Source organism: Lipotes vexillifer, unplaced genomic scaffold (assembly GCF_000442215.2).
Source record: "Lipotes vexillifer unplaced genomic scaffold, Lipotes_vexillifer_v1.1 scaffold1049, whole genome shotgun sequence".
In the NCBI taxonomy this organism is placed as follows: Eukaryota; Metazoa; Chordata; class Mammalia; order Artiodactyla; family Lipotidae; genus Lipotes; species Lipotes vexillifer.
In genome coordinates, this window is record NW_006799027.1 from 1,782,562 (window position 1) to 1,807,643 (window position 25,082).

General features: G+C 36.6%; 1 protein-coding gene across 3 annotated transcripts in view; it reads right to left on the reverse strand.

The window, feature by feature from the left end:
• Window positions 1-25,082, reverse strand: part of CUL2 (cullin 2) — a 76,251-nt gene that overhangs the window by 18,365 nt on the left and 32,804 nt on the right. For all 3 annotated transcript variants that reach the window (XM_007471339.1, XM_007471341.1, XM_007471340.1), the window contains 7 exons: window positions 24,781-24,886; window positions 20,289-20,371; window positions 10,036-10,132; window positions 9,830-9,940; window positions 6,905-7,067; window positions 2,136-2,260; window positions 101-208 (listed from right to left, as the gene is read on the reverse strand). In XM_007471339.1, the coding sequence (XP_007471401.1) occupies window positions 101-208; window positions 2,136-2,260; window positions 6,905-7,067; window positions 9,830-9,940; window positions 10,036-10,132; window positions 20,289-20,371; window positions 24,781-24,886 (793 nt within the window). The remainder of the gene's footprint in view (window positions 1-100; window positions 209-2,135; window positions 2,261-6,904; window positions 7,068-9,829; window positions 9,941-10,035; window positions 10,133-20,288; window positions 20,372-24,780; window positions 24,887-25,082) is intronic.

Below are 25,082 nucleotides of genomic sequence, written 5' to 3' on the forward strand. Positions count from 1 at the left end.
ATCTCACAATTAGAAGCCCTAATTCTGAAACTACCTTAAAGAATAATGATTAAATGAAGAAAATTATATATAGATAAGAATATATGTATTAAAAAGTTACCTTATCCAACGCACTCATAAAGTGCTGATCACCATTCAAAACAGTGTTGATAAGCTGAACAAATTTACCATGTACTTCCAGAACTGACTCCACAAATAGTGTTGGCATCTAAAAATATGAAATACAAAGTACAAAACCACATTTTAAGAAGTTCAAGGGTATAATTTGGCTTAGTGAAGAGTTGTTTAAGAGTAAAGTTTTCCCTAAGCAAATAATGTTACACACGACACACACCCTCAAAAAATGTTTTTAGCTAAGACGGTCTTAAAAATCTAAAACTTTGATGTTGAAATTAGCTGTCATTCAACACTGGAAATGCAGGACTGTAGTTCCTCTGCTAGAAGAACCCATGGAAAAAACACTTCTCTCTGGTGCTGGAATTCTGTATCTTAAGTGTAACAAGATACAATCTCAGAACTACCAGGCCTATCACTTTCATAGAGGATTATGTAAATAAAAACAGCCTTCAAAGGCACTGAAGGCTGAGAGAGAGAGGAGAAGTTAAAAAGCCATTATCTGTGAAAACTGAGACCCCTAGAGTTGGGCAGTACAGTTCCCCACATCTCAGAGAGAAGAAATACCTAGTAGTGCAAAAGTGAGTTTTCATTCTTAATGGAGATAACTATGAAGTTAGACCTAAGACTTCTAAGTCAGCTAAAATTATCTGAGTCTCCTACAAACGCATTCTCTTGTATTTGCATCTCCCAGGCCTTGACACCAAACTCTATGCCTCTATGCCCAATGTCATTCCACACCCTGAATCTGTAAAACTAATATAAACTAAGAAACCTAATAAATAATACAGGCTATTAGATCTAAGCAATATAAATTAATAGTTTTACAAAAAATGGGAAAGCTTATGCATTACTGTGGCAGGACATAACATCTAAGAATTATCTGCCAAAGACAAATAAATCTACAACTAAGGAGATCAGCATTTAATAAATGCTCCTGAACAATGAGGTCTATACACAGATCACTGCATCACAGGAGGAGCAAACAGCTCTACATAGGAAAGAGAAGTGACATGTGATGTCATGTTTATCTTATTTGTCAACCATCACTAGTAAAAACAAAGAAGGTGGTCCAACAAAATTTGACAATAGGAACACACTTTGATAGGAGACACCTTATTGTAAACAGTAATTTAAATGGCAGGGAACTCTTAAGATGGGGATTAAGGATATGAAGGTCACTGCTGGGTATTTTGGGTAGTAAGCATATATTTAGGGAAGATAGTTTTAATCCAAATTTGCTTCCCGGGCTATCAAATCCAGGGCATGTAAAAGGAAATCAAATTGTAAGTTGTCTATATTATCACTGATTAATACCATTACTACACTACACTACAACTAACTAAACATTAATGCCAGTTACATAGAAACAAGACTGTTTAGAAACAGGAAACAGGGACTTCCATGGAGGCGCAGTGGTTAAGAATCTGCCTGCTAATGCAGGGGACATGGGTTCGAGCCCTGGTCCAGGAAGATCCCACATGCTGCAGAGCAACTAAGCCCGTGAGCCACAACTACTGAGCCTGCGCTCTAGAGCCCGCGAGCCACACTACTGAGCCCATGCGCTGCAACTACTGAAGCCCGCATGCCTAGAGCCTGTGCTCTGCAACAAGAGAATCCACCGCAATGAGAAGCCCACGCACTGCAACGAAGAGTAGCCCCCGCTCACCGCAACTAGAGAAAGCCAGCGCGCAGCAATGAAGACCCAACACGGCCAAAAATTAATTATTAATTAAAAAAAAAAGAAACAGCAAACATACTTTTCTGTGAGAAATTAATTAACAATTCCTAAATGAACACGACAGTGTGTAGGAAGAAGTTTATCTTATTCACTGATTTTCTAATAATTGATAATTCCAAAATGTGTCCAACAACTTCTAGGTTTGAACATTTTAATAAAGACGTTTCATTTATTGGCATGGGAGGACTTTTCTTTCATGCTTTTAAACAGTAAAGTCAAAAGAAAAACTCCATGATAATCGGATTAAGAGAAAAATTTTCCAGTTCCTTATGTAACTCACATTTTCCTGAGTAAGATTACTGGTTGCTCTAAGGCCCTCATCATGGATATGATTTTGCAGCTCCTGAATCATATGAGGTAAACCAGTGGACACAGCACGGAGTAAGACATACATATTTGCCATGTCTGAGGGGAAAAAGAAATTTATTATTAAATTTCCAAATAGTTAAAAAATGTTTTTAATATAATAGGTAATATATGGTTCCAAATGCAGAATTACAGAAGAGTATGCACAGCCAGATCCCCACACCTTTCTTCCAATCACCCCATCCTCTTCCCCTGGGAAAGCAACGTTGTGGTTGCTTAGTACCTTCTCAAAGCTGTTTCCTACCCATTCAAGCAAATACGCTATTCTTCCCTCTGCCCCTTTTTATACAAATAGTGTAGCGTATTTCAGGTACTATTAACAACATTTTAACTTATAGATCTTTTTACATCAGTACACAAAGCATTTCCTCATATTTTACAACTGCTTAGCACTCCACTTTATGGCTACATTACAACAATTACTTAACAATTGATGGGAATTTGGTTATTTCCAATCTCTTGATATTACAATGTTACAATTAATAATCCTGCATATGGGCAAGAATATCTGCAGTATAAATCCCTAGAAGTGGGACTGCCATGCAAAGCTTAGTCTTGCAGAAGGACCTTCTAGACAGAGCTCCCAGTGGCCAGGAGCTCCCTTGCCAACAAATGTTTTGATCTTTGCACTGAGAGGTGGAAAATGATCTCTCAGTGTAGTGGGTTTTATTTTAAACTTTTTACTGAAGTATAACACACATACAGAAAAATGTACAAACCATAAGTGTATATATCTCAATGAATTATCACGAGTGAACCCCCCCTCCCAAAGTTATCACCACCCACAGTAAGAAGGAGACATGACCTCCACTCAGAAGTCCCCTTCATACCTCTTCCCAATCACTACCCCTCCTGTTCTTCTGCAACAGTAATCACTGTCGTGACAGATTAGTTACTTACTAAACCAAACCACAGGTTCAGTTTGCCTGTTTTGAACCCTTTATACACATGAAATCATACAATTCTTTCATGTTTGGTTTCTTTGGTTCAACATGTTCATAAGCTTCACCTGTGTTGTATGAAGCTATAATGTGTTCCTTTTCACTCTCCTATAATATTTTATTGTGTGAATATGCAGTACTTTAATTCATTCTGCTGTTACTGGACATTTGAGCTGTTTCCAGTTTGGAGCTATTACAAACAATGTTGCTGTGAGCATGCCTGTGCATGTCTTTTTGTGCATGTGTGCATGCATTTTTGGTGGGGGGTTGAACACCTATGAGAGCAACAGCTGGACCGCAAAAGATGTGTTTGCTCAGCATTAGCAGTCACTCACTGGCAGAGTTTCAAGGTGGTTGCGTTGATTTATACTCTAGGTCCAACGTATAACAAGTTCCTGTTACTCTATACACTTCCACACACTTATTATTTTCAGTCTTTTTCATTTTATATCAAAATGTGATTAAGTACTGATACCTTAGTTTGGTTTTAATTTGCATTCCTCTGTTTTAGTGAGATTGAGAGCCTTTTTATATGTTTATTGGCCATTTGGATAACCTCTATTCTGCAGTGCCTGTTCAAACTTCTTGACTATTTTATATTTTGGACATAAACCTTTTTCAGGGATTGCAAATATATAACCATATGACAGCCTTTTTTTTTTCTTTTTGAGTTATAATTGACATATGTTAGTTTCAGGTTTATAACATAATGATATTGGTATACACTGCAGACTGATCACCACAATCTGTCGAGTTAACATCTGTCACTGTACATATTTACAACTTTTTTCTTGTGATGAGAACTTTTTAATTTTTTTTAAATTAATTTTTATTGGAGTATGGTTGCTTTACAATGTTGTGTTAGCCTCCACTGCGCAAGAAATGAATCAGCCATACACATACAGATATCTCCCCCCTTTTGGATTTCCCTCCCATTTAGGTTACCACAGTGCATTAGGTAGAGTTCCCTGTGCTATGCAGTAGGTTCTCATTAGTTATTTATTTTATACATAGTTATCAATGATGTATATGTGTCAATTCCAGTCTCCCACCACACCCCTTTCTCCCTTGGTATCCATACCTCTGTGTCTCTATTTCTGCTTTGTAAATAAAATCATCTATACCATTTTTCTAGATTACACACATAAGTGTTATTATACGATATCTGCGAGAACTTTTAAAATCTACTCTCTTAGCAACTTTCAAATATGCAACATGGTATTATTACCTATGGTCATCATGCTATACATTATTACATCCTCATGACTTATTTTTTTAATAACTGGAAGTTATTAAACCTTTTGACTCCCTTCAGCCATCCCCACTGACTCTGGCAACCACCAAGCTCTTCTCCGTATCCATGAGTTCATGTGTTTTGTTTTTTAGATTCCATGTATAAGTGAGATCACACGATATTTGTCTTTCTCTGACTTATTTCACTTAGCACAATGCCCTCGAGGTCGATCCATGTTGTTGCAAAATAGCAGATTTCATTTTTTTTTTAATGGCTGACTGATATTTCTGTGTGTGTGTGTGTGTGTGTGTGTGTGTGTGTGCGTGTTTATTTTCATCCATTCACCTATCAATGGACACTTAGGTTGCTTCCTTATCTTGGTTATTGTAAATAATGCTGCAATGAACATATATGAACAGGGTTCATATATTTTTGGGGGTTAGTGTTTTTGTTTTCTTTGGATAAATGCCCGGAAGTAGAATTGCTAGATCACATGATAGTTTTATTTTTAATTTTTATCCCACCAACTGTACACAATGGTTCCCTTTTCTTCACATCCTCACCAACATCTGTTATTTCTAGCCTTTTTGATAACAGCCATGCTAACAGGTGTGAGGTGATATCTTACTGGGGTTTGGAGTTGCATTTCCCTGATGATTAATAATGTTGAGCACCTTTTCATGTACCTGCTGGCAATCTGTAAGTCTTCTTTAGAAAAATGTCTGTTCAGATCTTTTCTTTTTTTTTTTTCCTGCGGTATGTGGGCCTCTCACTGTTGTGGCCTCTCCCGTTGCGGAGCACAGGCTCCGGACGTGCAGGCTCAGCAGCCATGGCTCACGGGCCTAACCACTCCGCAGCATGTGGGATCTTCCCAGACCGGGGCACGAACCCGTGTCCCCTGCATCGGCAGGCGGACTCTCAACCACTGCGCCACCAGGGAAGCCCAGATCGTCTCATTTTTTAATCAGTCCTTTTGCTATTGAGTTGTATGAGTCTTTTATATATTTTGGATATTAACCCCTTATCAGATAAATGATTTGCAAATATTTTCTCCCATTCAGTAGGTCACCTTTTCATTTTGCTGATGGTTTCCTTTGCTGTACAGAAGCTTTTTAGTTTGTTGGAGTCCCACTTGTTTATTTTTGCTTTTGTTGCCTTTGCTTTTGGTGTCAGATTCAAAAAATCATCACCAAGACGGATGTCAAGGAGCTTATCGCCTTTGTTTATTTCTAGTTTTATGGCTTCAGGTCTTAGGTTCAAGTGTTTAATTCATTTTGAGTTAATTTTTATGTATGATATAAGACAGTGGTTCAGTTTCATTCTTTTGCATGTGGCTGTCCAGTTTTTTCAGAAACATTTATTAAAGAGATTGTCCTTTCCCCATTATGTATTCTTGGCTCCTTTGTCCAATGATCCAATGGTCTTAATGGTTTTGTAATGATCCAAAGTTTTTAATGATAGTCAACTTGATCAATCTTTCCTTGTGGTTAGTGCTTTCTATGTCTTATTTAAAATATTTTTCTATACTCTCCAAGGTCATGAAATTATTCTCCTATATTATCTTCTGGAAGTGTTACTGCTTTACATTGAGATCAAAAGCCCAAAATGAACTGATCGATTTTGTATATGGTGTTTGAGGTAGAGATCAAATTTCGCTTTTTTCCCACATGGATATCCAACGGACCTGGCACTGTGCATTCAAAACACTATCCTTCACCCACTGCTCTGCAGGGCTGCCTTAGTCTTAAATGAAGTATCTACATATGCATGGGTTATTTCTTGGCTTTTTATTTTAATCCATTGGTCTCTTTGCCTATCCTTGCACCAATGCCTCATATTCCTAATTACTGTGGTTTTTACAAGTCATGCTATCCCGCAGTTTTCGCATCACGCTCTTCAAAACTGTCTCTAAGAGTAAGTATAACTTTCAGAGTTTCAGAGTTTAAAAAAAAGTCTTGGGTTTTGAGAAGATTGCCCTGGATCTATAAATCAATGTTGCTTTCAAGAATGTTTAGTTTTCTGTGTAGGTCTGACACATATCTTGTTACATTTATTCCCTGCTATTTAAAAATCCTTATTGCTTTTTTCTAAAAAATTCCATTTTATTCACTGCTTATTGTTAACATTTCATTGTATTTCCCCTATTTTGAGTGAGACTGAGCATCTTCATATATTTAAAATCTATTTATATTTCCTTTTCATGTTCTTTGTCTTTTCTCCTCTTATTTACTAGAAACTCTTAATGTATTCAGGAAATAAGCCCCTGTGATTTTTAAAAATGTACAAGCATATTTTCCCAGTTTTTCTTTTGACTTTAAAATACAGTTTGAAAATATACTTTTCCAAAACAATCTTTTAAAATAGATTATTAATATCTGTAAAAAGACATATCGAATATTTTAGAGACTATTACTTAAATATGTTGGAAGTCTAAGGTAGCTGGAAGATGATGTAAAAAGTGGGTTCATAATTTAATTTCTATTCACATTGATGTCTGGTATCACTTACCATTTTTTTTCTCTTGTCGGATGATATTATGACATTCTGCATGTAAGAACTGTAAGTGGTCTGCTACCATTCGTTGCTGACATTCATGAATTACTTTAGTATACGAACTTGGATGTAAGTATTTTCGACATCGAATTTCTTCATCTTTTAATCTACCTAGAACCTTTAGAAATATATTCTTACAGTCAGAAACTACTATGAGAAAACACCTGTAATATCAATAAGTAACTTACATGGCAAAGTAACTTACCAATAAGAATTATCTAATTTAAACTCACATTCCATAAGTCATTTCAAAATTTTATTGAGCTACTAGATGTCACCTACATTTCAGCACTGTCTTATGAACGGCATGGTCTTATGAAAAGTTAAATGGTCTGCATTTTGCCCTCATTTATTGACCCTAATCATCCTACATATAGACAACCTATATGCAATAGGAAACATGGGTAAAGATCATTAAAAACCAGAATAGGTGGTCACTTTATGAATATTTAACTATCAAACTAAAAAGTAATTTACATCAACTAGATCATGTAGATTAAGCTAATTACTTTATGTTGATTCATCTTACAAAAAACATAAACAGTATGCACATGATAGTAAACTACTGCATTAAATATTCCATTAAATTTTTTTAAAGTAAAAAAAATTTAGTCATAGTCAAATATTTCAATCAAGATCTTTATTAAAGCTTATCCTATAAAAAAAACCACTGAGGTACAAACAATACACTGGTTAACATCAACAAGAAACAGATAATAAAGATAATAGCCAGAGAATCTGGCTAATTTCTATCTCAAAAGAAAAACAGACCTAGCCATGTTTAGTATACAAACATGACTTTAACCTGCTTATGGATTAACTAAATAAAAAAGGAATTAGAATGTGGGTCTGAGAGAGGCAAGGGAGGATGAGAAAAGGAAAAAAATAAAATAATGAAAACGGGGGGCAGTGTGCATATCAATAAAAAGTAGATTAAGTTTGGAGTGCCTCAATGCAGGGCTTCAAATAAACCACCTGTAGCTGACAGAAAAAGCCAAAACTAAGGAAAGATACAGAAAGGGAAGTAGGAAGGCCATATGAATTGTCTGTTAATTAAATGACCTATTCTTATAAATGTTATTTTCCAAATATAATCTCCAATGGCCTTCCTTTTAATAGTTTGAGATCTAGTTTACATATCATATGATTCACCCATTTAAAGTATACAATTCAGTGGATTTTGGTATATTACATTATTAGTTTTTTTAAATTGTGGTAAAATATATGTAACATAAAATTTGTCATTTTAATCATTTTTAAGTGTACAATTCAGTAGCATTAATTATATTCACAATGTTGTGCAACTGTCTATTTCCAAAACTTTTTCATTACACCAAACAGAAACTGTGTAACCACTAAGCTATAACTCCCTATCCTCCCCTCCCAATAACTTCTAATCTATAATACTTTCTGTCTCTATGACTTTGTCTATTCTAGATATTTTATATAAGTGGAACCATACGATGTTTGTCCTTTTGTGTCTGGCTTATTTCACTCAACATAATATTCTCAAAGTTAATCCATGTTGTAGCATGTGTCAGAAATTTATTCCTTTTTAAGGCTGAATGATATTCCATTGTATGTATACACATTTTGCCTGTCTTTTCAACTCCTGAAAGGCATTTGGGTTGTTTCCATTGTTTGCCAACAGCCTGTTTTTGAGAGCCAGATATAACGAGGAGAGTATGCATCCCTGATATTCTGTGTGTACTTCTCAGGATTGGGCCTAGAACCTTTAACAAGAGTCTAAGATGTAAAAAGGGCTAAGTGCTAAGACCCACTGACTTAGTGTAGCCTGCACTTAACGGAGGAAAATGTCCTAGGTAACTTCCTTAAGGTCCCAGAGCTAAAGAGTGACAAAGCATGAAAAGAATTAAACAACTCAGACTTCTGGACCTGGGCTTTGTGGAATATTCACCATTGTATCATATCAGTAAGTACTGATATTTCCTGACCTATGGCCTATGGAAGCCTCACTACAGTTATTCCACTTGAAACATTTTACCTTTTTAAAAAAAAAAAATTTTTATTTATTTATTTATTTGGTTGCACTGGGTCGTAGTCGCAGCAGGCAGGCTCCTTAGTTGCAGCATGTGAACTCTTAGTTGTGGCATGCATGTGGAATCTAGTTCCCTGACCAGGGATCGAACACAGGCTCCCTACACTGGGAGTGTGGAGTCTTAACCACTGCGCCACCAGGGAAGTCCCCATTTTACCTTTCTTAAAGGTAAACAAACTAACAAAAATCATCTGATAATAAATTGCTTGAAATCCAACACTGCCAATGAAACAATCTAGTTAAAATTTCTAACATATCTTATCTGATGACTGAATTTATAATCTCACTATTGTTTTACTGAGAAAATATACATGGAATTATAAATATGGTTATCAGTGTGTTGGTTTAATGATTAAAATTTCTCGTGGAGGTTTTTCTCAGCCTTCCACAAACTTAACAGACCAAAAAGACCAAGTATCTAGAATTATTATATTTTTACTATTTTTTTCCTTCCATTTTGGAGGAAGATAAAAACCTCAACCCTTAGCTTCTGTACTTATCCTATTCCCTTATCTACTAAGCACAAAATATAGTTTATTTTGCCAAGAATATGAATATATATTAATTTTAAAGACAAGCAAATCCAGCAATCAGGATTTTATCAGAAAGTATCAACCACAATGAAAACTGGAATAGCACCTTTTCTATGGAAAATGCCATAGCAGGAACAATGATTTATCAATAAGTGTTGTACATTAACTCAGTGTAATGATCAAAAAAACAGAACTTTTTCCACCAAAAAAATATATTAACTAAGATAACTAATATTAAATAAAACCATGCCTGATATATAATAGATGATGTAGTTAATGTTTTCTTACCTTTTCCATATACTGTGAGCAGTTTGATTCTTGTAATAAATTTGAAGCTTCTTGTTTGTAATACTCTCCTGTTTCAGTCAGGAAGGGAGACTCAAAGATTTCCTGATAAAACTAAATAAATCAATTAAATCATATTTAAAAAATTAGAACAGGCAACTTAAGAAATTAAAGGTCTATTATTTATGTTTTTAAAGGAGGTTTTTTACCTTTAAGGGGAATTTTTTCTTATACTGTTCAACATGAACAAAGGAGTTAATAACCCCATGGATTACTTTCTGGTTTGGGTCTTCTCCACCACGATCACTAAAACAAGGTATAACACAAAACATTCTTGAGAATACAAATATCTATGGAAATATACCAAAGTATGCCACAATATGGCTGCTTATTCTATTGGTCTAATCACATTATGTATAAAGCATTTTAAAGGTCAATGCACACGATGCTTAAAAATGATTTTTCATATTGCAGCTGAATTAATATTTATGATAGTTTATGTACACATTAGATGTCATTTCAATAAACAACAGAAAAGCTTAATTGTAAAATTAAAGATAGTATGTTGACACTAAGATGATACTTCTTCAATTTTAATAGAGTAGCTATGAGCCATTCAAGACTTTAAATACCAGTGGTTAAGAATATTTGAATTTCACTCACCACAAACTCTGTTACTAGAGGATGTGGTCTGAGAATGCAGTCTTTGAACCATCACAAGTATGCCTACAGTAACCTGATGAGACTCATTCCTCAAAGGTACACTCTAATACAATGTATCGCTCATTGAAATGACTAATAACTGTTGTTCTCTCTCTAAGAGGTCTGCTAGAGCCACTGAGTTGCTTTCATTTAAGCACAAAGGTATTTCTCTACTTAGAAATTTAGTGAGATATGTTTTAATATTTCTATATTCCGTTACAGTTACAAAGGGATCTAAAATCATCTCAATTATTCATGTGACATTTTGGTAAGTTCCTACTTAGTCAAGGGTACTACTGTGATGCAAGTCTTAATCACAATAAGAAATGTAGGTGAATTTTGGCTTTTATAATTACAGAAATAGGAAAATGAAATAGGAAAAAAATAAGAGTGGGCCTAAAGCCACAGTAAAACAGTCTGGCTCTATGTTGGAAGTTTCTGACTCCAGTAATAATGCTCAAATCAAACCATTATACAAAGGTTTACCTTTCCATGGTAATCTTCCACCTCACTTTAAAATATTTTATTTTTTGAATTAATAATTATTTTACAAAGAAAGCAACAGAAAAATATATTATCATCATTTCCTAGTAAAATCTTCTGGTTTTCGTACTGGGATATAAAGATTTTCTAACATTTAAGAAAAGTATTGTGGCAATTACCTTTATATATCAGTGCCCCTCCCTGCCTCTGCCTCCCTTTAATCCTCATTCTGTCTCCCATTAATTATCTGGATATTCTGGGAAAAGTTTGTTGTGCTTGAATTAATATGGCTACAGTCCTTCTGACAGTCACAGAAATGTAGTTACAAAGTCTACATTTTAATATAAGAACTAATAAGAACGATGAGTTCATACAAGGTGACACATGGTGAGCTCCTTTCCTCTGCTGACCTTCCCTCTTAAACCCAAATTAAATCTGCTGAAATAATGATATAACCTATTCCATTGATTTGGAGCGCATCACTTTTTGCCTTTTAACTTTGTCTGGGACCAAATGAAAATCAGTCAAAAGTGAGAAATATCTAAATATTTGGAAAATCAGGTTACCTAAAATTATTTTCATGACCAAATCCTACTGTCCCTGCTCAGCACCAGGAAAACGTCCACTGCTGCTATTCTCAGCACTCCTGCCATTTGTTTCTGACCCCAAAAGGCCCAGAGAAGCTGGAATCAGGTAAGGTAGTGCCTGGAAAGAACATCGACATTCCTACTGCTTAATAACTAAATTGTCCTCTCCTGTAAGAAGAACATCTGAACTCAGAAACTCTTAGGCATAATTATTCAATTCACCATACACTTTGATAACTGCACAAAAGGTACAATAGAAAATCATTGTAATTTATTTCTATTAGGCTGACATATAATGAAAATAAACTGAAATGATGCTAAGTTAGTACTATATAAAAGCAATGACTAAGCTGGTTATCTGAAAAGCTCTGGTCTCATCTAAGAACAGTGATCCCAAGAGACAAGCCTTGAGAAAAGAATATGAAGAATTTTTAGAATATGGCTCATTATTTGATCTTGACAGAACTAAGTGGAAAATGCCTACAACAATCATAATGAAATCACTCAGCTGGGAGGATAGGAACTAATAGGAATAGTTTATTGTAGCCCCTAAGACCAGGATTTTGGAGTCAGACTACCTAGGTTCAAGTTCTGGCTGCATTAATATGTCACCTTGTGCAGGTGCTTATTAACCTTTAGTACCCAGAGATGTCCCCTTCTGTAAAGTGGGGGTAAGAAATGTACCTACTCTCACGAGGATATGGTAAAGATTATGCATAATCCAAGAAAGTATGTAGCACAGTGCCTGGTACATGAGTAAACCATCAATAAGCTAGTATTTTAAGTACAGGTAGGCGCAAAATGGAAGCATTTTCAATAAATTAGAGAGGAGAAGTAAGCTGAGAGACCAAAAAAAGCACTAACTGTGATTTTAAAACCAAGGCATTTCAGAGAGCAGACCAGGTTTGTGATGGTCATTAAAAGTTAGGCTGGAACTCTCAAAAGCCCTGATTCTGATATGTGACAATGGGTAAATTAATGTCTTGGTGAAACTCCCATTCACCAGCTATGATTAAAATGAGAATATGGTTCCAACAAATTAAATGCAGCCTCCTGCTCTCACTCCAAATCTGAGAAGTGACAGGAAGGATACTTTTTAACACTCCATTGTTGGCTGTAGCCCTTGGACCTGTAGAAATTGAAAAAAAGAGAATGAAGACTAGACAGCACAGAAAAACAAAATTACGGACCAAAATGCACAAGAGAAAGAACTGCTAAAAGGAGGGGGTGGAAGATAGTGAAGGAGGACGGGCAAGAAGTGGTGTTACTGAAAGCGGGCTGGCACAAAACCAGCAAGGTCATCAGTAGACTAGCTGCTCTGTGTGTCCCTGCAGGAGCAGTGAGTGTGGTGCCACGAGGAAGGGAAGCACCTGCACCCAGACTGCGCCAGACTGCGCCCAGACTGCTCCAGACTGCCCCCAGACTGCACCCTGACTGCTCCCAGACTGCCCCCAGGCTGTGCCAGACTGCTCCAGACTGCGGCCAAACTGCTCCAGACTGCGGCCAGACTGCTCCCAACTGCGCCAAACTGCTCCCAGATTGCGCCGGACTGCACCCTGACTGCTCCCAGACTGCCCCAAGGCTGCGCCAGACTGAGCCCAGACTGAGCTAGACTGCACCCAGACCGCGCCAGACTGCTCCAGACTGCGCCAGACTGCACCCAGACTGCGCCAGACTGCACCCAGACTGCGCCAGACTGCTCCAGACTGCGCCAGACTGCTCTGGACTGCACCCAGACTGCGCCAGACTGCACCCAGACTGAGCTAGACTGTGCCCAGACTGCACCCTGACTGTGCCAGACTGCTCCAGACTGCTCAGACTGCACCAAGGCTGCACCCAGACTGCGCCAGACCGTGCCCAGACTGCGCCAGACTGTGCCCAGACTGCTTGGCCCCAACCCCAGAGCACCTCAGGAGGCACTGGGAAATCAAGGAAACAGTTCACCTTCAGACTGGCAAGACTTGATGAGTAGTAGAGAAACGGGTTCCCATACTCTGCCTTTGGAAGAACAGGTACTTTACAGAGGGTAACATTAATTCTAAATGCACATACTCTATGGCTCCAAACATCTGCACCTGTGCATGACAGAACCAAGAGTTGTAGTAATGGAAAAACTGGAAACAACCTAATAGACATTACTAGGAGAAGAGTTTAAAAAATGAGGTAGAGCCATACCAAATATATAGAGTTTAGGAAGAATGAGAAAGATCTCTACGTACAAACATAGAAAAATTATCAAGATATAAAATTGAATTTTAAAAGAAGTACGTCATAAATGATTTTCAGAAGTTAGAAAAAAAGAAAAAATTCTATACTTAAAAAAAGAAAACAAAACAATATCCTGTATTGTATTCTGTATCATATTTATTTCTCTACATAGATATAAAAATTCATAGGAAAAGGTTTGAAAAGACAGTTAACCAAATGATAACAGGGATTACCTCTGTGGAGAGGAAGATTGAGGAAAGGATCTGGAACACTCAAAGGTTTTCAAGAATGCATTTACATATCATTTGTGTATTTGGAACTAAGTTTTTCACTGAGTAGCTGGTACCAGGTCTGGGGAAGAAAATGTACAAGATAAGCCTGGAATACACTGACATACTAGATAGCAAGAAAGTTATCAATGATGACTAGGGTCACTTCAAAAAGGCTCTGGCACCAACTAACCAAAGAGAGGCTATTTAAACTTTAATAAAGTTAGACAATGAATAGGATCAAATCAAAAACATTTAACTCTATAAGTTTCCTCACAGTATGTTGAAAAAAAAAAGCTAATTGGCCACTTTTTGAACATGACAGCAAACCAACTCATTATCCTGACAACTGGGTAAAGAAAAGAAAAGAAACAAGCAGTTATTTCGCCCTTCCTATATGATAACCAAATAGTAGATAAGGGTAAGAATATTTTAATAAAATTTTTCAAGTTAAAAAATGAAAACTAAATGACAGAATTAAGGTGGCATCTTTTTACAAACCCCAATATAGTAAAAGATGTCAGCATTTAGCATCAGTGGCTGCCTACATCAAAAGGAGTGAAAAATCAGACATTACCAAAGAACAAAATATCTTTGGTTTCGCCAGCAAGAACCAACCTGAGTCTAACACTGAACTGCCAATTTACAGGAAACAGAGGACAAAGAAACACGTGTAAATGGGCCTCATGCATGCAATCAGCAATATCCAGACGGTGGTAAAGTCTAAAGATCAAATGGCCAGGATTCATGAACAAATAAGTTACAAGTTAAAAAAAAAAGGGATGGAGGAGAAACCTATTGATTAAAAGATTTAAAAGATGTATTAGATTAAAAGTCTGGGCACAGTCTGGGGGCAGTTTGGTGCAGTTTGGGGGCAGTCTGGGTGCAGTCTGGGAGCAGTCAGGGTGCCGTCTGGAGCAGTCTGGAGCAGTCTGGCGCAGTCCGGCACAGTCTGGGCGCAGTCTGGGCGCAGTCTGGGTGCAGTCTGGGTGCAGTCTGGGTGCAGTCTGGGAGCAGTCAGGGTGCAGTCTGGAGCAGTCTGGCGCAGTCTGGGCTCAGCCTAGCTCAGTCTAGCTCAGTCTGGCGCAGTCTGGGCACAGTCTGGAGCAGGTTTTTTTAGGATAGACAAGACTAAACTACAGATTCTAGGAATGCACACATGGGTGAAAAAACCATAAGGAAATAGAAGAAAGTGATTGCCTCAAAAGTTGGGTAGTGGTTACTATGGGAGAAAGGGAGGGGATGGGACACACACAAGGGTTTCAGGGGAGGCTGGCGTGGTTCTAGTCCTTAACCTGGGTGGCAGCAACAAGCACATTCACCTTATAATAATTCATTAAGCTGTACATTTGTGTTGTATGGCCTCCTGTATCTATATTTAATTTTACACTAAAATGATACACACACACAGCAAAATCCCCAAAAGTCCAAAAGAAAACTGTTATAACAATATTAATATGTGACAGAATATGGAAAAAGAGCACAAGATAGATAAAGTTACTACATAACAATAAAAACAATTAACCATGAACAGAATAATCCTGATATTTATTCAACTAACAACAGAGCCTCAAAATTCATAAAACAACAACTGCACCGATGAAAATCCATAAATCGAAAATGAGCTGGGAAATTTAAAACATCTCTCAGAAACTGAGATACAAAAGAATAAAAACTACTACATTAAATTTTATTTATTTATTTATTTTGTTTGTTTGTTTTTGCTGTACGCGGGCTTCTGTTGTGGCCTCTCCCCTTGCGGAGCACAGGCTCTGGACGCGCAGGCTCAGCAGCCATGGCTCACAGGCCCAGCCGCTCCGCAGCATGTGGGATCTTCCCGGACCGGGGCACAAACCCGTGTCCCCTGCATCGGCAGGCGGACTCTCAACCACTGCGCCACCAGGGAAGCCCTAAATTTTATTTTTATCCAAGATATTTTTCCTCAATGAAATCTATAATTTCTTAACAGTTAAGAAATAGAATAACAAACATATGAACATGCCAGAGAAAACACAAATCAGCTATTGCAGCCTATGTTACAGATTGTTCCTAATTCAAAGGGGAAGAAAGAATTTTATTTAAAGTTTTTATTTTGGGGTTTCTCTGGTGGCACAGTGATTAAGAATCCACCTGCCAATGCAAGGGACATGGGTTCGAGCCCTGGTCCGGGAAAATCCCACAGGCCACGGAGCAACTAAGCCTGTGCACCACAACTACTGAGCCCAGGCACCACAACTACTGAAGCCCGCACACCTAGAGCCTGTGCTCCGCAATAAGAGAAGCCACTGCAATGAGAAGCCCGCCCACCACAACGAAGAGTAGACCCTATTCACCGCAACTAGAGAGAAAGCCCATACACAGCAACTAAGATCCAATGCAGCCAAAAATAAATAAATAAAATATATTTTAAAAAAAATTTTTTAAATTAAAGTTTCTATTTTTGTTCAAAGACTACTTGACACTAGAAAGTTAACTGCGGAGCTACTGGAAAAAAGGTAAGCAAGTCTGAATCCATTTAGCATTAAAAAGTCTTGTGTTTTCAACAGTATCTTTAAGCATCTAAGCAAATCCTTTTACTTACATTTAAAAATGTATCTACTTTCTTCTCTCTAATTTCATATTCTTACACTGTAACATTTAGATCCACAAAGTTACAGCATTTTATTTATTAAAATTAAAAACAATGTTAGGTTGTTACTATGCTGAAAGTCCCAATTGGCAATCCTACTATTTTATTATAAAAGACAAGTTATTATATAAATAGAATTACTTTTATCTTTCCTTAGTGAAGCAGACACTGTGAAAAACATGCAGATACACAACCTATGATCACATCACTTGTTTCTTTCTTCCTTATATAGGAGGAGCACTTTTACTTTTGGATTATCAATTAATTTTTATGTGTACAGATTTCATGATACCATGAAAAAAAATTAAACTAACAATTGTTTCATTGACTCTCTTAAGCAAACACAAAAATTCTGCAACCTACATATTCCACTTTTAAATCCAGTACTTCACTGAAACAGTTTTTCTAAAATGCATGAAGCTGGGATTATTCCTGTAGCGTTTATATACCTCAAAAGAAGCCACCTTTATAGAATACAATTAATCAAAAAAAGAGCCTGGGCCTAGTCTGTACCTTAAAAGCAGAGGATACATGGTTTTTTAGCCTTTTATGTCACTTTATGTTGCTGTCTTGTTTTCCTGCCTGTGACCTTTTTAGACCGTCTTTTCTGATCTACAGAAACCCCACTCCACCCAATTACAACTTTTTTCAAAAGTCATGAAATTGTATTACAGTTTACTGAGCATTTCAGCATTCATGCCTAGTAAGAATTTTCACTTAGCAGAACATTTTGATTTCACAAGAAAAAGTCCTCCATTAGCTTGACAGATAACTTTACCTCTTTCAAGGCTGAGATGGCCCCCAACTTTCCGCAATCTTCCAAGAAGATCAACACACTACCTGTGAGTTGGGGAATTTTTACGATCTGTATATTTCTCTTACAATAAGAAAATGAAGGACAGTTCTATGTGTGATTCTATACAAAAACTCCTAGAGATGCAGGTGATGGTGCAGCATAAAATATACCTCTGCACAACCAAAGTTACATTAGGAACTACTCTTTTCCTAAAGGTGCTAACCAAATTAATTCATCTACTGATGAAGCTAAGAGCACACAGTGAAAAGATGGAGAAAGTATATTACTTGGGTAAAATAAAGAACAATTAACTGAGGTAGGGATTATCTAACCCAAGTTGTAGGAAAAGAGCTGTATCATTAGTATCAGATAAGCACCTGAGTGGTGGAAGCAAGCATTTTAGCTAAAGGACAAGTGCTTAAGAATCACAGGGCTAAACAAACGTAAAACCCTGGGAAGTTTTAAAGCAGCAGTATCTAAAAAATGTTGACGTAGAAGGGTAAACAGTGTACCAAGTACTAAATGTATTTAAGAACTAGGAGAGACGCATGTCTTTTCTTTTAGCGACTCTTGGCTATTATGATAAAAAAATAACCTCTCAGACTACATTAAATAATGTTAGCACTAAGGGAGACCAATCTAGGCAGGAATAAAACCACGTCTATCTGTTAGGGATTGCCGGCATGTCATTTGTCCTTGCTCTGAAATCTTTTCACTGTATAATCCTCTCCACCTCATCTCACCTTTTTCAATCTATTTTTCCCAGTGCTCTGGACAATTTACCACTCTCTCATCATGCTTTGTTGTCACCCTATCTGTCCATGATATCTCACATGACGAAGGGTAAATAGATGTTAAAGCAATGTAGCAGAAAGACCCAAATTGGAAGCTTGAAGACATGGAGTGTCTTTCCTACCTACATCAAGTTCAGTAAGTCATTTTTCCTTATTGAAGTTCAATTTACTTACTTATAAATAAAACCTGCCTGGCCTCCTTGAGATCAAATAAAGAAAATACGTGTGAAAACACTAGAATACTCAAAGCATTATAAAACCAAAATATATTCATTATTTAGCTAAAGTACTGGAGCTAGGAGTGGAAGAAACATTCTGTGGATTGAAATGACAGGCATAATGGATTTAGAGTTAAAAATTCCAGATTTGAATCTCTGGAATTAAGAAGATGGGAGCTGAATAGAGCAACACAACTGTAAAATGGTAAATTGTACCAATCACCTAGGGTGAAGATTAAATGGGATTCACACGTAAAGTTTTTAGATCACTGCTTGGTACACAGTTTCCATATTTTATTATTATTATTAAGCCTTAGCACCCTTAGCTGTAAAATGTAAGATAATACCTACCTAATAGAGTAGACATAAAAAATAAATGAGATATTAGTAAAGCATGTTGAATAATACTTTAATGGAAACTGATTTTAACAACAAAACCAAAACAAGTTGCCCTAATGTCTCTAAACATATAGTCCCTATGTCTTTTCCAGAATTAGTATCCTACTGTTGTATTATTTTTCTCAGTTATATTTTCTTTAATTTTTCATAAAATTCATTTTTAACAAGCTAACAATCACACTGAAGGAAAATTTACTAGGTTGGATCAAAATTATATTAAAAGAGACATTTCATTAAAAGTGCATTTAGAAAATTATAACAATATTTTCATTATACTTTTAATGTAAAATAGCTGAATTCCAAGTCAAGAAGAAAGCTAATATTTCTTAGCAAAGGAAATTATACTAGAGCCTGTAACTCTCGTTGGACGTGTTCTTTTAGTCAGTCATAGTTCAGTGGAGAAAGAGGAAGGAAGAACACTGTTCCACCCTACTGCTTCACTACTGCCTTTCCTCTCTCTCATCACCTTTGGAAACAGTAGAATCATGAAAAGCGTGAGTGACAATTTTTAAAAACCAAGTTACTAACTCCTACCACATATTTTCTATTTGGTGTTAACATTAAATATTAAAATAGTCTCTCCTTTTGTGGCTTTTTTTCTTAACCTCTTCTTTCTTATTAGGAGCCCCATAGTAAGAACAACGCTCTGCTTTTTTCCTCACATAAAAAGCTCCATATTTGGGTCTTCTTAATGAAAGCAGTTTCAGAGGGAGTGGCCATTATCACACAGCAATTCACTGGTCTACAGAATTCCTTTCACAGTAGTTCCAGTCACCTAAAATTGATCTGTGTGAGCGATTTCAGTTTCTGATTCCCCAGAGCTGAGGTCTAGTAAGAATCTTCTAGGCCAGAGGTGACCAAGAATGTTCTACTCTGGACTCCACAGGATAACTTACTTGGTGCCAAACCTTATTCACACAGCAGTTAGGTAAAGAGTCAACCACTCTGGGCCATGAGGACAGTGGGAAGCCCTTTTCTCATAAATTTACCTCACAAGTTAACTGATTATTAAGGTGACCAACAACTGGAAGAATCTGTTTTCCTGAGTAGGTTATTGTCATCAGGGTTTCAGCTGAGAATATGTTCAAACAACTCAGCACTGCCTACAAGATCCAAGATGTTTCAGGATTACAAAACAAGTCATTTCCTTCAGGGACTTATTTATTTACTAAGCATATTAGGTCATAGTGAAATCTGCCCCCCAAAACCAAAAGATTATAAAACTATTTTAAAATATTGGCATTAGAATGGAAAATGAGGCTTGTTACAGTAAAAGGAGGCCTATGTGCAGTTGACAGCCATGCAACCGTTCACTATTTTAGACCATTTCAAACAGCAAATTAGAACTGACTCAGGAAGATCAATGTCAGTACTCACTTTTTGATTTCTCGGAGCAGCATTCGGATGAGGATGGTCTGAAGTGGTTCAACCATCAATTTCCTCCACATATCCAATGCTAGCTGCCAGGAAAAATGAAAATCATCAAGGCTGAATTACTTAGTATTTGATTTAAACATCTGTTCAAGACTTCTTTTAAAAGTAGAAACACCCATCAAATGAAGTATTTATAACTATACTTCAAAATTCAAATAAAAATTGAATATAAGGAAAATAAATTCCTAATTTAAAATGACACTATCATATCAGACTTGTACAAACAACAGAATTAAGCTTTTATCATTAATTGAAAATCTTACAGAAATAACTGATTTTTATAAAACCTTAATTTATTGATTGTTAAATGCCCAATATTAGGGAAGGGCTATAGACACCAAAACTATAATGGAAACAAAGGAGTTATGTTAAATAAAATAATGTGATTCGGCTGTTGGCTGGTTTTCTAAATTATAACACCTCTCATACAAACATAAAAGAATAAGTCAATTTAAAGAATAATACATAAACATACCTGTATTCAACACCCAATTTAAGAAATACGACTTCACCATTACTGTTGCCTCAAATGTCCTCTTTTCTTTCCCCTCAGAGGTTATCACTATCCTGCGTTTTGTGTTAAATCATTCCCTTCCTTACAGCTCTACCAAGTGTGTGACTATCCCCACATGATATTTTTGAAGTTGACTATTTCTTTTTTTTTTTTTTTGGCCGCACCACGTGGCATGTGGGATCTTAGTTCCCTAAGTATCAAACCCGGGTCCCCTGCAATGGAAGCGCAGAGTCCTAACCACTGGACCGCCAGGGAAGTCCTGAAGTTGACTGTTTCTGACCTTGATAACAAAATCACATTGTATGCTCTTCCATGTATGATTTTTGTTTTGGTTTGTTTTGTTTGTTGTTATTTTTAAATTTTATTTATTTTTTGTTATTTTTTAATCTTATTTCTTATGTATAATTTTTAACTGTAACTTGTTTATAGTTCAATCATTGGCATTGCTATATAGTATCCTCTTGTATGAAGACACTATGATCAACTTTTACTTTCTACTGCTGATGACACTGTGATCCCAGCTTTTGCCACTGAGAACACTGCGGCTGTTCCTGTATTCACCTTCTGGTGGTCATAAGCAAGCGGTTCCCTGATACACACCTACGAGTGGAGACGCTGGCCGACAGGAGCAGGCATGCGTGCAGCTTTACTAAACAAAGCCAAGTGGTTTTCCACTTTATACTTGAAGCCAACATCCTGACAACAACTGCTACTGCCAGGCTCCGGTCAGATTTTGCCAATGTGATGGACATAAAATGGACCTCCTTCAGGGTTTAACTGGCAATTTCCTGAATAAGGCTGGGCATCTTTTTATGATTTTTGTGCATTTCAGTTTTCTTTTTTCTCTGTAAACTGTCCATTCATCTCTTTTGCCCATTATTCCATTAATGTTTGTCTTGTTCTCAATGCGACCTCGTAGTTCTTTATATATCATGAGAAGATATATATATATCTTGACAGTTTTACATATCGCACTTTGTCATAGTTTGTGACTTGACTTTTGAATTTCTTTACAGCATTTTTTAAGTAGAAATATATTATATTTTAATGTGCTCAAATTTATCAATCTTTTCCATTATTGTCTGCATTCTTGTGTCTTTTAAGAACTCTTTCGCTCCCTAAGGTCAACCTTGAGGAGATATGTGTGCTCCTATGCTGCCTTCCAAAGTTTTCAAGTTTTGCCTTCACATGAAAGCCTTTAAACTCCAATAAATTTTTCTCATACAGAGTACAAGTTATTCCAGTATCAAAAACTGATTGCTCCTAAAAAAAAAAATTGATTTCTCCTGTTTCCAACGTAGCTGCATCCACACAGGTATGATTCTGTTTTTAGCCTCTCTACTGTTTCCCTGGGATAACTTTTTTCTGATCCACTGGTAATTTTATAAAAATAAGTAAAAGCATCTGTTTTCCTACAAGGAACATTCTTCAGGTTTTGCCTTCTTTTTCTTTTTAATTAGCACAAAGAAGATAATACATAAGAAAATGGGATTTTATAGCTGTAGTAGGAGGACAAACTGGTAAAGCCTTTGAAAGGCAAGGTGGCAGGGCTATCAAAGTTCAGGCTGTGCTTTGACCCAGAAAATCCACTTCCCGGTACTCACTCCATGAAAATTTCTGCTCATGTACAAGCAGATATATACACAAATGTAACTCCATGATTGTAAGATTTCTGTTTACTTTACTCATTACCATATTCCCAGCATATAGTACAGTGTCTAGCACAGAGGGATTCAAAAAATATTTAATAAGTGAACAAATGAACAATGATGTCCACACAGTATTGTTTGTGACAACAAAAAAATGAAAACTAAGGGGAATAGTTTAATAAATAATTATTTGATATCCCTACTTTTTAAACAAAAGGCAAGAAATACAAGTTGCAAAATTTTATGTATGCTCTGATGTCAAAACTATTATGTGTGTATATATATATATATTTATATGTAAATGCGCAGGTAAAATTCAGAAAAGATATAAATCTAATTGTTTATAGTGATTTCCTCTGGGAAGAGGAGTGGGCATGACGGCGTTAGTGATAAGGAACGATTATAAAATAAAACATTCACTTATAATCCTACAAACTAAAGCAATTGCTATTAAGATTCTGGTATTTCCCACTGATCTGTTTCTCTACATCCTTTCCCCTCTACAGCTTTATTCCTATTAAACATATAATGTTGTGTCCAAATGTTTTCAAAACCCATTTTCCCCTTTGTTAATGTTTCTATGAACTGTTTTCTACTAATTTATCCCTTTGCCTACTTTCATAACAAAATCATATTGTATATAGTCTTCTATGTGTGATTTTTATTGGATATTGGAAATTTAGACTGTTAGCCCATTAGTCACCCTTATTAATGACTGCAAGGAATACTTTTATACATTTAAACCGTTTTTTCCGTATTAGTTTTGCAGTACAAATTACCAGACGTGGGATTACCTGGTCAACAGGTATTGAACATTTTAAAGTCTACTGAAAGACACTGACAAATTTCTTTCTAAAAGGGTTATTCTAATTTAAATTTCTACTAATGCTGCATCTTAGTTGTTTATTTCCTTCACTGACACCCATCAAAATTTAACAATAATTTCTTTACTTTGTTGGCATCTAGTTCCCCATGAGGACAGCGGACCTTCTGTCTGTTCACCACTGTATCCCCAATGTCTGGCTACTCGATAAATATGTACGACATGAATAAAAAAACACTGCACTAGGGCTTCTCGGGTGGTGCAGTGCTTGAGAATCTGCCTGCTGATGCAGGGGACACGGGTTTGAGCCCTGGTCTAGGAAGATCCCACATGCCTCGGAGCAACTAGGCCTGTGAGCCACAACTACTGAGCCTGCGCGTCTGGAGCCTGTGCTCCGCAACAAGAGAGGCCACAACAGTGAGAGGCCCGCGCACCGCGATGAAGAGTGGCCCCCGCTTGCCACAACTAGAGAAAACCCTCGCACAGAAACGAAGACCCAACACAGCCAAAAATAAATAAATAAATAAATAAATAATTTTTAAAAAAACACCGCACCAGAGTATTTCTTGCATAGTCAGTATATGTTTTATATATTATAATTTTCCACATTTGAATCTGAACTGTACCTCAAAAATTTGAGTGAATTGGTTGAACTGCACACTTTATTGTTTTACTCTGAATTTCTTTAATTACTTTTTTTTTTTTTTTTGCGGTACGCGGGCCCCTCACTGTTGTGGCCTCTCCCATTGTGGAGCACAGGCTCCAGACGTGCAGGCTCAGCGGCCGTGGCTCATGGGCCCAGCCGCTCCGCAGCATGTGGGATCTTCCTGGACCGGGGCACGAACCCACGTCCCCAGCATTGGCAGGCGGACTCTCAACCACTGAGCCACCAGGGAAGCCCTCTTTAATTACTTTTTAAAGTTAAAATAAATTTGTTGCATCCACAAATTTGTATTTCCTCTCTTTTAGGTTCTTTTTTAAGTCCACGTCCTTTACACTTTTCAACCATAAGAGTCTCAACATTTTCTAAATACTTTTTATGAGATTCTTCATACAGCAGAACTATTAATCTTCTGTCATTCATCCATCATTAATTTAACTATTAAAATAATACTCATCACATCTTTTCTGTTCTTCTCATCTATCTGAAGATTCTTAGGAAATCATAACAATATTTCATTTACTTAACATTCAGGATTTTTTTCCCCCCTTTGGCCATGCATCTTTCAGGAACTTAGTTCCCCAACAAGGGATCAAACCCACGTCCCCTGCACTGGAAGCACAGAGTCTTAACCACTGGACCGCCAGGGAATTATTCCCTAGGATGTTTTAAATCTTGACAATTTTAAGATAGTCCACTCAGTGTCCTTAAGAAAAGGATAGTGAATCAAATTTCCTCAGTATATAAAAACACTCTTATGTTTGCCAGTCATTTAAAGAATGTCTTACCTCTCCTATTTCCATAAGTGGTTCATTCATATCTACACCACCATAACCATACTGAAGGTCAGCTTCTGTCAATTTATTCTTTTTAATAAACTGGGTGTTGAGATACCTGAAAAACAAATGTAATATCAATAGACACTATATCAAAATCAGTAGGAAAACAAGTAACATGCAACTTTAGAGCAATAATTTTAGGGTTATAATCAACTGTAGAATAGTTCAGTAATACATCCAAAAGAAACTAATTATATATAAATTAGAAATATAATTTTTAAAAAAGATAAAAATTACCAGCCCAACTCCCT